We start from the raw sequence: 13,382 nt of genomic DNA on the forward strand, positions 1-13,382 counted from the left end.
TGTACACAGTAGGGCTTGTAGGTGGAGTGTACACAGTAGGGACTGTGGGTGTCTGTCAGGGTGTACACAATAGAGAGTGTGGGTGTCTGATTGGGGTGTGCACAGTAGGGCGTGTAGGTGCCTGTCGGGGTGTGCACAGTAGGGGGTGTGGGTGGGGTGTGCACAGTAAGGAGCGTGGGTGTTTGTCGGGGTGCACATGGTGGCAGCATAGGTGGTGGGAATGGCTGACAAGTCTCTGCAGTAGTAAAAACTTAAAAAAATCAATCTACCAAGTCTCTTAAAAATTTAAAAATACACCCTTTCACCTATCATGTCTGTTCCTGGAAATTCTGTAGACAGCTTAAGAAATTGTGACACTGCTTGGCATGAAAACCTGAAAGCTAGCATCTATCAGTAGGAGAGTGGCTGAGTAAAATATGTCCAGCTGCATGATGGAATACTCAATAGCCACTACAAAGAATTGAATTAACTGAGGAGTAAGTATCCAATAATTGCAAGAACACAGTTGGTTCAGGGATTTCCGTGAGATGCTACTGAGCAAAAGGAACAAGTAAATCCCACGAACAAACAAGCTAGAGTAAAGCATGAAACTGTAACAGCATTTCTGTGAGATGACAGCAAAGCACTGGGCCTGTCTGTGTGTGTCTACATGCTTGTACACACGCTTGCGTGCGGAACTACATGGAGAAAATACAGAGGAACTGTAGGAACACGGAGAAAAGCATCATCCCTATTGTCCCCATGGGTCTGCGGGTGTGAGTATCGGAGAGAGTGACGTGCAGTTTAGGACAGAGGAGAATGGGGAAAGGGGAAGGACTCCTAAAAGAAAAAGAAAAAAATGCTTTCAAAAAACACATTTATGAATCACATATACACATAAATAAAATTATATATGTGAGGATATATAAGAAATTAGAAATTAAGATTTTGTTTTTTAATAAAGCACTTAGTAATGTCATATTCAAAATGAAAGGTTAAGAATAGATACAAATTTTAAACTTTCGTTTTATTGAATCAAAACCAGGTGTTTGCAACCAGGCATGACATGCTACATGAGAAGAGATGATGGGCATGTGAAAGAAACAGGAATCGAGCAACAGACACTGAAGCTGAAAAAGGAAAGGGGGAGGAAGAGCGGATGGTGGGCAGAGCCGAGTCTGCAGAAACGTGCCCAGGCGAGCAGATGAGCTGGCAAGCACACTGTGAAATCAGCGAGCGCAGCCCCTGCCGGAACAGGAAGCTTCTGAAGACCGAGGTCACTGCCGCAGACAGACAGGCCAAGGCTGGCGCGGCAGGGGACCCGTGACCAATGAGGCTAGATGCTAAAATACCTGCTCAGGAAGAATATGCAAGAGAAACAAACCCTCCAACATTTCCCCATCGTTAGCTGAGAGGAGTTTCTTGAGATAAGTTAAGTAGCTTTTAAATCTACACTGACAAGGAACTGATATTGAAGACTAGCAGGATTTTTATGATCTTCTCAACCCAGGGATCGAACCTGGGTCTCCCGTATTGCAGGCAGACGCTTTACCATCTGAGCCACCAGGGACGCTCAACAAGTAACTGATATTGAAGACTAGCAGGATTTTTATGTAGGTGTCATATAGGTACCTACTCCCTCACTGAGGAAATTTTGGAAACACTGTGTATTTTGGAGTATTCACACAGGTCAAGTTTTATGTGGTCACTCCTATCTAAATTAAAACAAGATTCAATGCTCACATCTTGCTACTGAAAGTAAGAGTGTAAGCAAATCAATTACCAGAACATAAATAAAAATAAAAACAGACCATCCCTTTGGAGGAAGAAAGCAGCATCCCAAGAGAACAGGATACACAGCAAGTCGTGTGTGTGTTTAGGGCGTGGGGCGGGGCTCAGCGGCGAAGAACACGCCTGTCAACGCAGGAGATGCAGGGCACACAGGTTTGACCCCTGAGTCGGGAAGATCCCCTGGAGGATCAACCCACTCCAGTATTCTCACCTGGGAAACCCCACGGACAGGGGGGCCTGGCGGGCTGCAGTCCATGGGGTTGCACAGAGGCAGACACGACTGAGTGACGAGCACGCGCACACACACACACACGCTGAGACACACACACGCTGTGACACAAACACACACTGACACACACACACTGTGACACACACACACGCATGCTGAGACACACACACGCTGTGACACACACACGCTGAGACACACACACGCTGTGACACACACACACGCTGACACACACACACACACGCTGAGACACACACGCTGACACACACACTGACACACACACACGCTGAGACACACACACGCACGCTGAGACACACACGCTGAGACACACACACTGTGACACACACACACACGCTGAGACACACACACGCTGTGACACACACACACACTGACACACACACACGCTGTGACACACACACTGACACACACACACGCTGAGACACACACATACACGCTGTGACACACACTGTGACACACACATGCTGACACACACACTGTGACACACACATGCGCTGAGACACACACACGCTGAGACACACGCTGTGACACACACATACACGCTGACACACACACACTGACACACACACACACACGCTGAGACACACACGCTGAGACACACACACGCTGAGACACACACGCTGTGACACACACACACGCTGTGACACACACACTGACACACACACGCTGTGACACACACTGTGACACACACACACGCTGAGACACACACACTGTGACACACACACACACACACGCTGTGAAGAGCAGCTCTAGGTCCTGAGGATCTTCCTGGAGGAGGTAAATTTAGATGAGCTGAAGGCACAGCCAGGACTCAGTGTGGGCGCCGTGAGTCGGGTTTCACGCTCGTGTCTCACCTGGGCATGACAACTGGGCAAATGGACCTAAAACTCGGAGGGGGAGGGCAGGACCTGCGTTGTGACCTTGGCAGCACTTTGACACTTAGAGTCCTCTGCCCAGAGCTTATCATATACTGCTGACCACTGAATAGCGTGGGTTTGCACTGTGTGGGTTCACTCACAAGCGGATTTTTTCTGATAACATTGGAAAATTTGCCTGAGATTTGCCACACACTGAAAAAACTCAGATGAAACACACAGCCTAGAAATGCGTGTGTGTGTCGCGAATGCATGGGATTTACGCAGATGCGATTCTGTGTCGCCATTCGCCACTGTAGGGAACACACAAGCCTTTCGCCAGGAGTTAGAATTTACCAGAACTGTGCGCACGCACACTCAGCCCTCCATTCGCAGTGGAGAGAAACGTGAGCAGGTGTGAAGCTGCAGTGTTCAGTCCTAACCACGCGAATGAACGTGCTTACGCACACGCGCGAGCACACACGCCATACCCTGGAAGGCTTGTGCAGCCGCCCCTGCTGCTGTGGTGAGGCGGTGAGGGCTGCGAGTAACTGCCAAGGATGCTGACCTTAGCCGTCTGCACGTGACAAGCTGTCTCTCCAGTAGCTGTGCGTCACTATGATAAGCTCTCTTCCATGGTTCTGGTGCGTTTTTCATTGTGTTTAAAATAATACGCCTTGATTAACACCAAGGGACCCATAAAAAGTACTAGTGACCCTGGAAGTGCCCCCAAGAAGCAGAGAAAAGTCATTACAAGCAAAAGCTGAACTGCTTGCTGTGTGGAGACTGAGGTCTGCAGCTACCCCTGCCCACCATTCCAGCATAACTGAATTCAGTGTAAGAACCGTTTCTAAAAGAGGAAAGGAAATCCAAGAAGCTGTTGCTGCAGCAACACCAACAGGCACGGAAACGCTGCACTGAAATACCTTTTTATCTTATATTACAAATGCAGTTTTTATGTGGGTGCAATAGACTCTAATAAGATTTGAGAAAAAGCAAAGCCATTATATGACAGCTTAAAGCAGAAAGAAGGGGAAGGGTTTAAATTGGAGAACTAAATGCCAGCCAAGTTTGCTTTGATAACTTTAGCAAGAAGTTGGGCTTAAGTAACATCAAGATAACAGGAGAAGCAGCTTCTGCTGACCAAGAGGCAATAGCTAAGTCCCAGGCGCCATTAAGAAAATCACTGACAAGAAAGAATATTTGCCTGAACAGGTTTTTAATGCAGATGAAACTACCCTATTCTGGCAAAAATTGCAACCAAGGACATTTATTAGTAAGGAAGAGAAGTGAGCGCCAGGATTTAAGGCAGGAAGGGACAGACAAGCTCTACTCTTCCAAGCACAGTCTGCCCTCCTCTATAGAACTGCTAAGCCCCAGCCTAGAAGGGGAACAGATAAACACAAGCTGACAACCTTTGGTTGTGCAAAAAGAAGGCCTGGATCGTGACAACACTTTTTCTGCTTTCGGTCCCTGACATCAGGAAGCCCTGTGCCACTCAGGGGCTGCCTTTCAAAGTTCTCTTGACACTGGACAATGCCCCTGGCCACCCAAGAGCCCCGCGAGCTCAGCTCCATGAGCAGACCACCAAGCGGTGTCGCTGGCCTCAAACACAACATCTCTATTTCAGACCTCTAGATCAGGGGATCATCAGGACTTTTACAGGCTCACTACACACGGTGCTCTGCAGAAAGAACTGTTGATGCTGTGGAAGAGAATGCCCAGAGTGAGAAGAGCATGGAAGCCTGGAAGATCACCCCACTGAAGACGCCATTTCTTATAGAAAAGGCCATGAAAGCCATCAAGCCTGCAGCAATAAACTCCTGCCGGAGGAAACTGTTCCAGACGCCACACACGCCTCCAGAGAGTTTACAGCAGAGCCAGTCAAGGAAGTCAGGAAAGAGACTGTGAGTACAGCAACACAGGCGGAGGGGGCGTGGCTGTGAAGGGCCTCAAGACACGGATCTTGGAGACTTTCAGGGGCTGATGGACACCACATCAGAGGAATTAGCAAAAGAGACTCGATGCAGATGAGAGCTCCTGAATCAGTGCCAGACAACTAGGGAAAAGACGCAGGGGCAGTGCCAAAGACACACTGGCATCAGACAATCCGGCAGAGGGTTCTGCTTACTCAGATGGAAGAGAAAGCAGCAGCTGCCCAGGCGTGTCCGACTCTCTGTGACCCCAAGGACTGCAGCCCGCCAGGCTCCTCTGTCCATGGGATTCTCCAGGCGATAACACTGGGGTGGGTTGCCGCACCCTTCTCCAGGTGATCTTCCCGAGCCAGGGGTCAAACCTGAGTCTCTCATTGCCTGCACTGGCAGGCAGATTCCTTAACGTTTGAGCTACCTGGGAAGCCCCTGCTTATTCAAGACTGCTTTTAAACTTCTTTTCTGACATGGATCTCGTACGATACACGGACTGAAACCAAAGCAAAGAGTGGAAGGAGGACTGGGATCCCGTACACACATTTTTAGAGAAATGGAAAAGCAAAAAAGTCAGACAGAAATTAGGATGCATTTCCATAAAGGGACATCGAGGGTGCTGCCTCTCTTGCCTCTCTCTCCCCCCACTCCACTCTGCCACCCCTGGGGCAGCAGGACCACCCCATCTTCTTCCCCCTCTTTCTCCTCAGCCTGCTCAACATGAGGATGAGGAGGAAGACCTCTGTGATGACCCACCCCCACTTGATGGAGAGTAAATGATCATCACGTCATTCAGCCAACAGACTTATCTGCTGTGTATGTGCGTGTCCTCGTGTGAAAGTCTAGCAACTGTGAGAGGTCTCCGTCATCACCAGCATCGCCCAAGCGCTCACCGCATGGGGCACTGTGTGCGCGACTTGTGAAGAAGTGGACAGGCTGCCCTCATACAGGCCAAGATGGGCCGCGTGTCACGCACAATCAGTGACGGGCAGTTTCCTTCCTGTTGTGTAACTTGGCTTTCAAAGAATTAGGCTACTGTATAGCATGCCCCTCTCTCTCCTCTGGTAATTGTAGAAACTATCAGTCTTCATCACACGTAAGCGGTTTTTAAAAAATGTGCCAATGCTTCTAATATTTATTATAAATATGGCTGTAATACTGTATGCCAAAAAAATTTTACAGTTCTTCATTCACCAGTACATAGGCTAAGCCACCACAAAGCAATCACACTGCTGCTTATTTTTATCAATGCATGAATCATTCTATCTGTAGATGTGAATTTCTTTTTCCTATTAATTTCTAATTTTTTTTGTTAGCATTACATATAACGTTTACAGAGTTTGTATCACGTAAGACAATATTGACATGGGTGCTGGCAGACAATTCATCTTGTAAACAGATGATGTAAACTTTTGGTATAAATAAATACAGTACAGTACCATCAATATATTTTCATTTCCTTATACTTTTCTTAATATTTTTTCTAGTTTACTTTATACGGGAATACAGTAGGTAACATATATAACTCACAAAATATGTGTTAATCGACTGTTTCTGTTATCAGTAAGGCTTCCAGGCAGCTGTGGGCTATTAGTAAAGTTTGGGGGGAGTCAAAAGTTAGATATATATTTTTGACTTTGGCATGGGGGGTTGGTGCCTCAGACCCTTGCATTATTTCATGGTATGTCTTCCTGAAATTGCAGTTACTTTTCCACATGTGATCTCTCTGCTCCTGGAGGGAAAGTTCTTTAAAGGCAGGAGATAAGTTAGCTTCATCACTGCGCTCTTAAAAGCCACAGCACAATGCCGCTTGCCTAACAGGTAATTATTGTATGAAACATTGCCTACTTTACTATATTGCTATTTACTGGAAGCCTCTGTCCATGAAAACCAGAATTCCAAAAGTGACTGTCATAAAAATGAGTAATAGAAAGATGAGTGAAGGCCGAAAACCTGATGCTTCATGAATTTATTCTGTTTTACAACACTGAGCTATTTAGAAACCCTAGAAAATAAGGTTTCTATTTTGTGAAACCCTGAGCTTCCAAGAATGTATAGTAAAATCAATTTTCAGAAATATAAATCTATGTGTATATGAGAAAAACAGGTTTATTGTTTCCATTTCAAATCAGCAGAATAACAGTGTTTGGAAGAGATGTGAAAAAAAAAGAAGAAGAGGAGAGAGAAAAACTTTAAAGGTAAAACTCTGTCACTGGAAAAAGCATTTTCTGAACGAGAATAAACATTTTCACAAATTACAGGGACGACAATCAGCCTCATGTGTTTAGAAGAGGCCAAGCATTTGTTTTTTTTTCTCTTTAATATGCATCAGTTCTTCTATTGGACTCTAAAAGTGTAACTTTTGATTTCTTAATAATATTTCATACCTACTTAATTATAACTGTATTTGAATTGCAACAAAAACACTTACTTTGAGAGCCAGAACTCAGCTGTGCTTGTGCAGGCGATTGCTGTGGTCTTGATGATGGTTTCGGAGGCAATTTAGCCTGGGAAGAGCAGGAAAAATGCACGTGATTTTAAATGTTTTTTCTTAGGAGCATATGATGCTTCCCCGCCCCCGCCTGTGCGTGTACATGCAAGCGCGAGGCCCTGCACTCGTTAGCAGAGCACACACGCTGCTCTGGGCCACCCCTGGTTGAACTGACAACAGGCAGGTGACCGCAGGGGCCACGCTTCTGCAGCTGGAAGCGTCCCTCCTCCCGGCCCCGCCACTGCGCAGGAGGAGCCCGCGATGGACCGAGCGGAGCTATGAACCCAGCGCAGAAGGCTCTCCACACATCAAGGCACTAGGCCAGCAGCGGTTATTAGTACTGTTAATTAATATTATAGAGGTCTGATCTCGCAGAAAGGCAATGAAAGGAAACTGCATCTCTTCCTGAAATTTGTATAGATGATCGCCAAGGTTTCAGGACATTTTTCACAAGAACTATATGCAAATGAAATTACAAGGGAGGTTTAGTAGGGTGTTTAGAACTGGATATGCAGGATGTGTGTGTTAGTTGCTCAGTCCCATCTGACTCTTTGCGACCCAAGGGACTGTGGCCCACCAGGCTCCTCCGTCCAAGGAAATGTCCAGGCGAGAATACTTGAGGGGCAGCCGTGCCCTCCTCCAGGGGGTCTTCCCTGGCTCAGGATGGAACCCAGGCCCACCGCACTGCAGGCGGATTATGGACTGAGCCCCCGAGGAGCTCACTACCAAAGGCAGAATCGTCTATATGAAGAAATCCTCTGCAGCTATTAAGGAAAACAGAGAAACCCAGCATCACCGAAGCCTTCTTCTGCTCCCGGGCGGCTCTTCTGGCGTTGAGTCGCTGTCCTTCACTTTCATACTTCTCAGTAAAGGAATCGAGAATTTCATAAAGGTCTTCTGCTTGAGCAGGCCGTGTGATATCGCCAAACAAAATGTCATAGGCTCGAATGTCTTGACAATAAAATCTACCAGGAAACATATGAGAACATTTATTTTGAAGACATAGATCTTTTCTAGAGGTAGATGAAGGACACACACCCACGCGCGTCAGTGTGTCTTGCTCACCCACGGAGCTTTACACAAACCACTCTTCAAACACTAACCACCCGCATTAAGGCCCAACATTCATCCCTCTAAGCTCACCTCTAGAGGCAACTGCCGTAAGTGGCCTGATATTTATGTCCTTTTCCCAACAATATAGAAGCACTTCACAAACACATGCATTCATACATAAAAGCATATGTAGAACATTTATATATAAACATATGTAGAACATTTATATATAAACATCTACAGAGCATTTATATATAAACATATGTAGACACAAGAATTAGACACGTGTGCACAGGTACCTACAAGCACATACATTTTTTACAGGCTTTTGCTTTATAAGTTTCTTATAAAAATGGTGCCAACCTATAGTTCCCTAAAATGTTTATTTGTAACAAAATTATGTAAGGATCTGCCTTACATGTTTGGAAGCCTTGCAGTTGATTAAAAAGTGTATTTCTTTTAGTTTATCCAGGGATTAGGTGAACTTTAGTGGGAAAATCTTCCAAAGGCCTAGAATCACACATTTCTAAAAGCATTCTTAACTTAAATTTCTCAAATTAATAAAACCAGAAGTAAAAACCATTTCTCTTGACTTTACAAGGTAGAGAGTTCTGCAAGCCTTACTTTCCCCATCCCTCCCGTTTTCTGGTTGTTGAGGTCTGCACTGAACATCACTGAGTGAGTGTGGGGCTCCAGGTGGAAGAGCGCCACACACGTGGCCCCTGACTCCTCTCTGTCAGGTGTGAGCAGCAGGCATTTGCCCGCCACCAGTAGGTGTCTACCACCAGCAGGCGTCTGCCCGCCACCAGCAGGCATTTGCCCATCACGAGCAGGCGTCTGCCCGCCACCATCAGGGGTCTGCCCGCCACCAGCAGGCGTCTGCCCGCCACCAGCAGGCCCAGGCCCGTCAGGGTCACTGTTGTGGGACTCCTGCCAGTTTCTGCAAGCAGTCCTCTCAGTCCTAGCTTCTGACCTTTTTCTGGGCAATTAGACAGACACATTTTAGTGGAAATTTGGAAGCACAGTTTTGGGAACTATTAGCTAGATGCCAGGTTAAAGAGGAAGTTCCTTGTTCCCTGTTAGGATCCTCCAAATCTTTTATTTTTTTTAGGTCAAAACTGGTCTGTGAGTTATGGAAGACAGACAAAGGCTGAGTGTAACAATAGGGAACCTCTTATAATGGTGGACACTGCGCTTTTATTATGTTGGTGCAGAAGTGACTGTGGCTTCAGACCACAAATTTTAAGTCATTATAACTAGGTTCAAAAACATCTTTATTAATCAAAATAGGAACCATTACAATCAACACGTTTTCACCAACAAGAAATAAGTTTGCTTACTCCTGTCATGTAGAAATTCACGCTTCAGGATTCAGTGAACTCTTGGAGAGCATTTTCTGCCTCCTGCTGGTTGTGGAAGAATTTTGCCTGCAGAAAGTTGCTGAGATGCTTGAAGAGTGGTAGTCAGCGGGTGAGAGATCAGGTGAATATGGCGGATGAAGCAAAACTGTGCAGCCCGACTTGCTCGCCTTTTGCAGTGTCGGCTGTGTGGCAGGTGGCAGGCGTTACCACACAGAAGAATTCGGCTTGCTCTGCTGACCAACGCCCGCTGCGGGCACTGCAGGTTTTGAAGCGTCTCTTCAATTTGCTGAGCAGACTTCTCAGAGGTAATGGTTCCTCAGGATTAAGAAAGCTGTAGTGCATAAGAGCAGCAACAGGCCACCAAGCAGTGATCGTGATCTTTTTTGGTGCAAGGTTGGCTTTGGGAAGTGCTTTGGAGCTTCTTCTCAGTCCAACTGAGCTGGTCGTCACCAGTCGTCGAATAAAATCCTCCTTTTGTCACACGCCACAATCCAATCAAGAAATGGTTCATTACTGTTGCTTAGAATAAGAGAAGACTACACTTCAAAACAATTTTCTTGATTTTTGGTCAGCTCATGAAGCACCCTGGAGAAGGCAGTGGCAACCCACTCCAGTACTCTTGCCTGGAAAATCCCATGGACGGAGGAGCCTGGTAGGCTGGAGTCCATGGGGTCACGAAGAGTCGGACACGACTGAGCAACTTCACTTTTCATGCATTGGAGAAGGAAATGGCAACCCACTCCAGTGTTCTTCCTTGGAGAATCCCAGGGACAGTGGAGCCTGGTGAGCTGCTGTCTGTGGGGCTGCACAGAGTCAGACACGACTGAAGCGACTTAGCAGCAGCAGCAGCAGCAGCAGCATGAAGCCCCCACTTATTGAGCTTTTTCTCCTTTCCCATTTGCTTCAGATGCAGAATGACTGTAGAACGGTCAACACTGAATTCTTTGCCAATTTTTCATGTGGTTGTAAGAGGATCCGACTCAGCGATGGCTCCCAGTTGACTGTTGTCAACTTCTGATGGCCCACGACCATGCTCCTCATCTTCAAAGCTCTCGTCTCCTCGCAAAACTCCTTGAACCACCGCTGCACTGTCCGTTCGTTAGCAGTTCCTGGGCCAAGTGCACTGTTGATGCTGCAAGTGGTCTCCGCTACTTCACGACCCACTTTGAACTTGAATAAAAAATTCACTTGAATTTGCTTTTTATCTAAACATCATTTCCCTAATCTAAAATAAATATAAAATAAACAGCAAGTAATAAGTCATTAGCAAAAAACATAAAGCGAGAAATGAGCATTAAAATGAAGTTTAACAGAACCACATTGATTTAAGAATGGATTCCAATATCAAATGACAAATTTCAACAATGTAAAACCGCTATTACTTCCGCACCAACCTAATATGTTATGAGGATGGCTTCTTTCTTCAATCTCATGAACCAGCCTCTGCCAGCTTCTCACTTTTCTTCTGTAGCCCCCACACCTCTCTCCGCCTTCGTAGAGCTGAGGAGAATTAGGGCCTTGCTCTGGATGAGGCTTTGGCCGAAGGCAAGGTTGTCCTTGCTTTGGATCTTCAATCCAAACCACTGAAACCGTCTCCGAACCAGTGATGAGGCTGTTCGCTGTCTTATCGCTCATCCTTTCACTGGTGTGGCACCTGTCGCTTCCTTCGGGAACTTCTCCTTTGCAGTCACAGCTTGGCTGACTATTCGGCACCAGAGGCCTAGCTCTCGGCCTGTCTCAGCTTTGACGTGCCTTCCTCATCAAGCTCAGGCGTTTTCAGCTCTTGGTTTAAACTAAGAGATGTGCAGCTCTTCACTTGAACACTTAGAGGTCCTTGTTAATTTCAATGTATTGTATCGAAGGGAACAGGGAGGCCTGAGGAGAGGGATGGAGCCTCGGGGAGGGGCGGTCAGAACATAGACACGCTTACTGAACAGGTTCTCCCCTGACAGGGCGCAGGGCCTGATGTCCCAAACAATCACAGCTGTAACATCCATGGCCACAGATCACAGATCACCGGAGCCAATGCAATAACGAAAAAGTTTGAAATCCTGTAGGAATTACCAAAATGTGACACAGAGACGCAGGCGAGCAGGTGCTGCTGGAAGCTCGGTGCCAGCAGACACGCCGTACGAAGGTGCTCTGTACCCTCTTAAGAACCACATGAATCTACAAAGGCTCACTTTCTTCAAATCAATTAAAATTATTTGCCTTAGACTTACTTTCGGTTAGTTTCCTTCCTCTCAATCAAACAGCTGCCTTCTAAAGATATGCCGGCGAAGAGGCCTCTCGACTTGCAGTAAGTAAAGACGGCAGCCGAGCTTCTTAGGGAGACATTTCCTTCTAAATTCCTGCAAAACATTATCCCAGAGCTGTGAGCATCGCCACCTAAAGGCGACTGTCTGAGCGGCACCAGCTTCCAACCCCAAAGAAGGATCTCGCTCTATACCTACCTTATTTTTATATTTTACTTCCTGCTGGCCTAAAGTAGGTGTGTTGAAGGTGGTTCAGAGGACATAGTAGGCAAGACGGTTATAGGACAAGGTGACACACGGGAAGAACACAAGTTAAGCTGAGATTCTCTAACTTTGTCTTCTTTTACCAAAACAGGGAAGTGCGTCTCAAGAGTAAAAGACTGTGGTTCTTTTTACTGTGAGTATCTCCATAGAACTCAGAAACATTTTTAGATGATTTTACTAACTTCTACAAACAGTCTGAGTTCAAAATATTTAACTGTTCAATTAACTCAAGAATAGTCATTCATCAATAGGGAAGGGGAAACCACAGTATTGCAGACATCACTCATGCAAAACACTTCCCCTTCAACTTTTCACAATGTAGTTTGGAAAGATGCTTTTCTTTTTTTGTCCTGATCAATGCTGCTCTTTCTCAGTTAATTAAAACTGACTTGACCAGGCTCCTTCACAGCATATATATAAATTTTACGTTAATTCTGCATTGCTGAAAATTTAGTTTCTTTTCACATGTGTTGGTTTCAACTTTTCTCATTTTATTACACTGGCTGTGTTTTGCAAGTTTCTTATTTGTGAGCAACCTCAAACCCTCTCTGCACGTGTGTGTGCTCAGGCGTGTCCGACTCTTTGGACCCCGTGGGCTGAAGCCCGACGGTCTCCTCTGTCCACAGGATTCCCAGGCAAGAATCCTGGAGGGGGGGCCACCTCCTCCTTCAGGGGACCTTTCGCATCCAGGGACCTTGTCGCTCTGTCTCCTGCATTGGCAGGGGGATTCTTTACCACTGCTCCACCTGGGAAGATCCTCTGGGACACGTGCAGATCACAAATTTGTGTCACTCTAATTCAATTTTCTCTTAATGCAAAACACTATGGTTTTTAAAGTCTTTACAGTCCATAGCTGCTCAGAAAGGGTTTCGAGCACTCACCTTCCCAAGGGCCCGACGGCCACTGTGAGGTTCCCGCCAAGTGTTAGGTTACCACCTTTTGCAAAAGCTTCTACGGCTCTGTCATAGTTCAAAATTATCACCAAGTCTGATACCTGAAAAGCAGAGCCATGTATTTTAAAATAATCCCACCCGTGTATCATTTAAAATGTGTTTATCACAACTCAAACGTGCGATATGTCATGCAGCGAGAATCTCGATGTGGGCAAAGGAAGAGCCCGAAAGCAGAGCTGCGCTTTACTTTCAGCTGAGGACTTAGGCAGCCC

General features: G+C 46.2%; 1 protein-coding gene across 5 annotated transcripts in view; it reads right to left on the reverse strand.

Moving 5' to 3' along the window:
- Positions 1-13,382, reverse strand: part of SH3YL1 (SH3 and SYLF domain containing 1) — a 62,748-nt gene that overhangs the window by 15,714 nt on the left and 33,652 nt on the right. For all 5 annotated transcript variants that reach the window (XM_042242749.2, XM_027964017.2, XM_042242748.1 and 2 more), the window contains 4 exons: positions 13,099-13,211; positions 11,921-12,049; positions 8,081-8,249; positions 7,225-7,300 (listed from right to left, as the gene is read on the reverse strand). In XM_042242749.2, the coding sequence (XP_042098683.1) occupies positions 7,225-7,300; positions 8,081-8,249; positions 11,921-12,049; positions 13,099-13,211 (487 nt within the window). The remainder of the gene's footprint in view (positions 1-7,224; positions 7,301-8,080; positions 8,250-11,920; positions 12,050-13,098; positions 13,212-13,382) is intronic.

This window comes from Ovis aries, chromosome 2 (assembly GCF_016772045.2).
Source record: "Ovis aries strain OAR_USU_Benz2616 breed Rambouillet chromosome 2, ARS-UI_Ramb_v3.0, whole genome shotgun sequence".
NCBI lineage: Eukaryota > Metazoa > Chordata > Mammalia > Artiodactyla > Bovidae > Ovis > Ovis aries.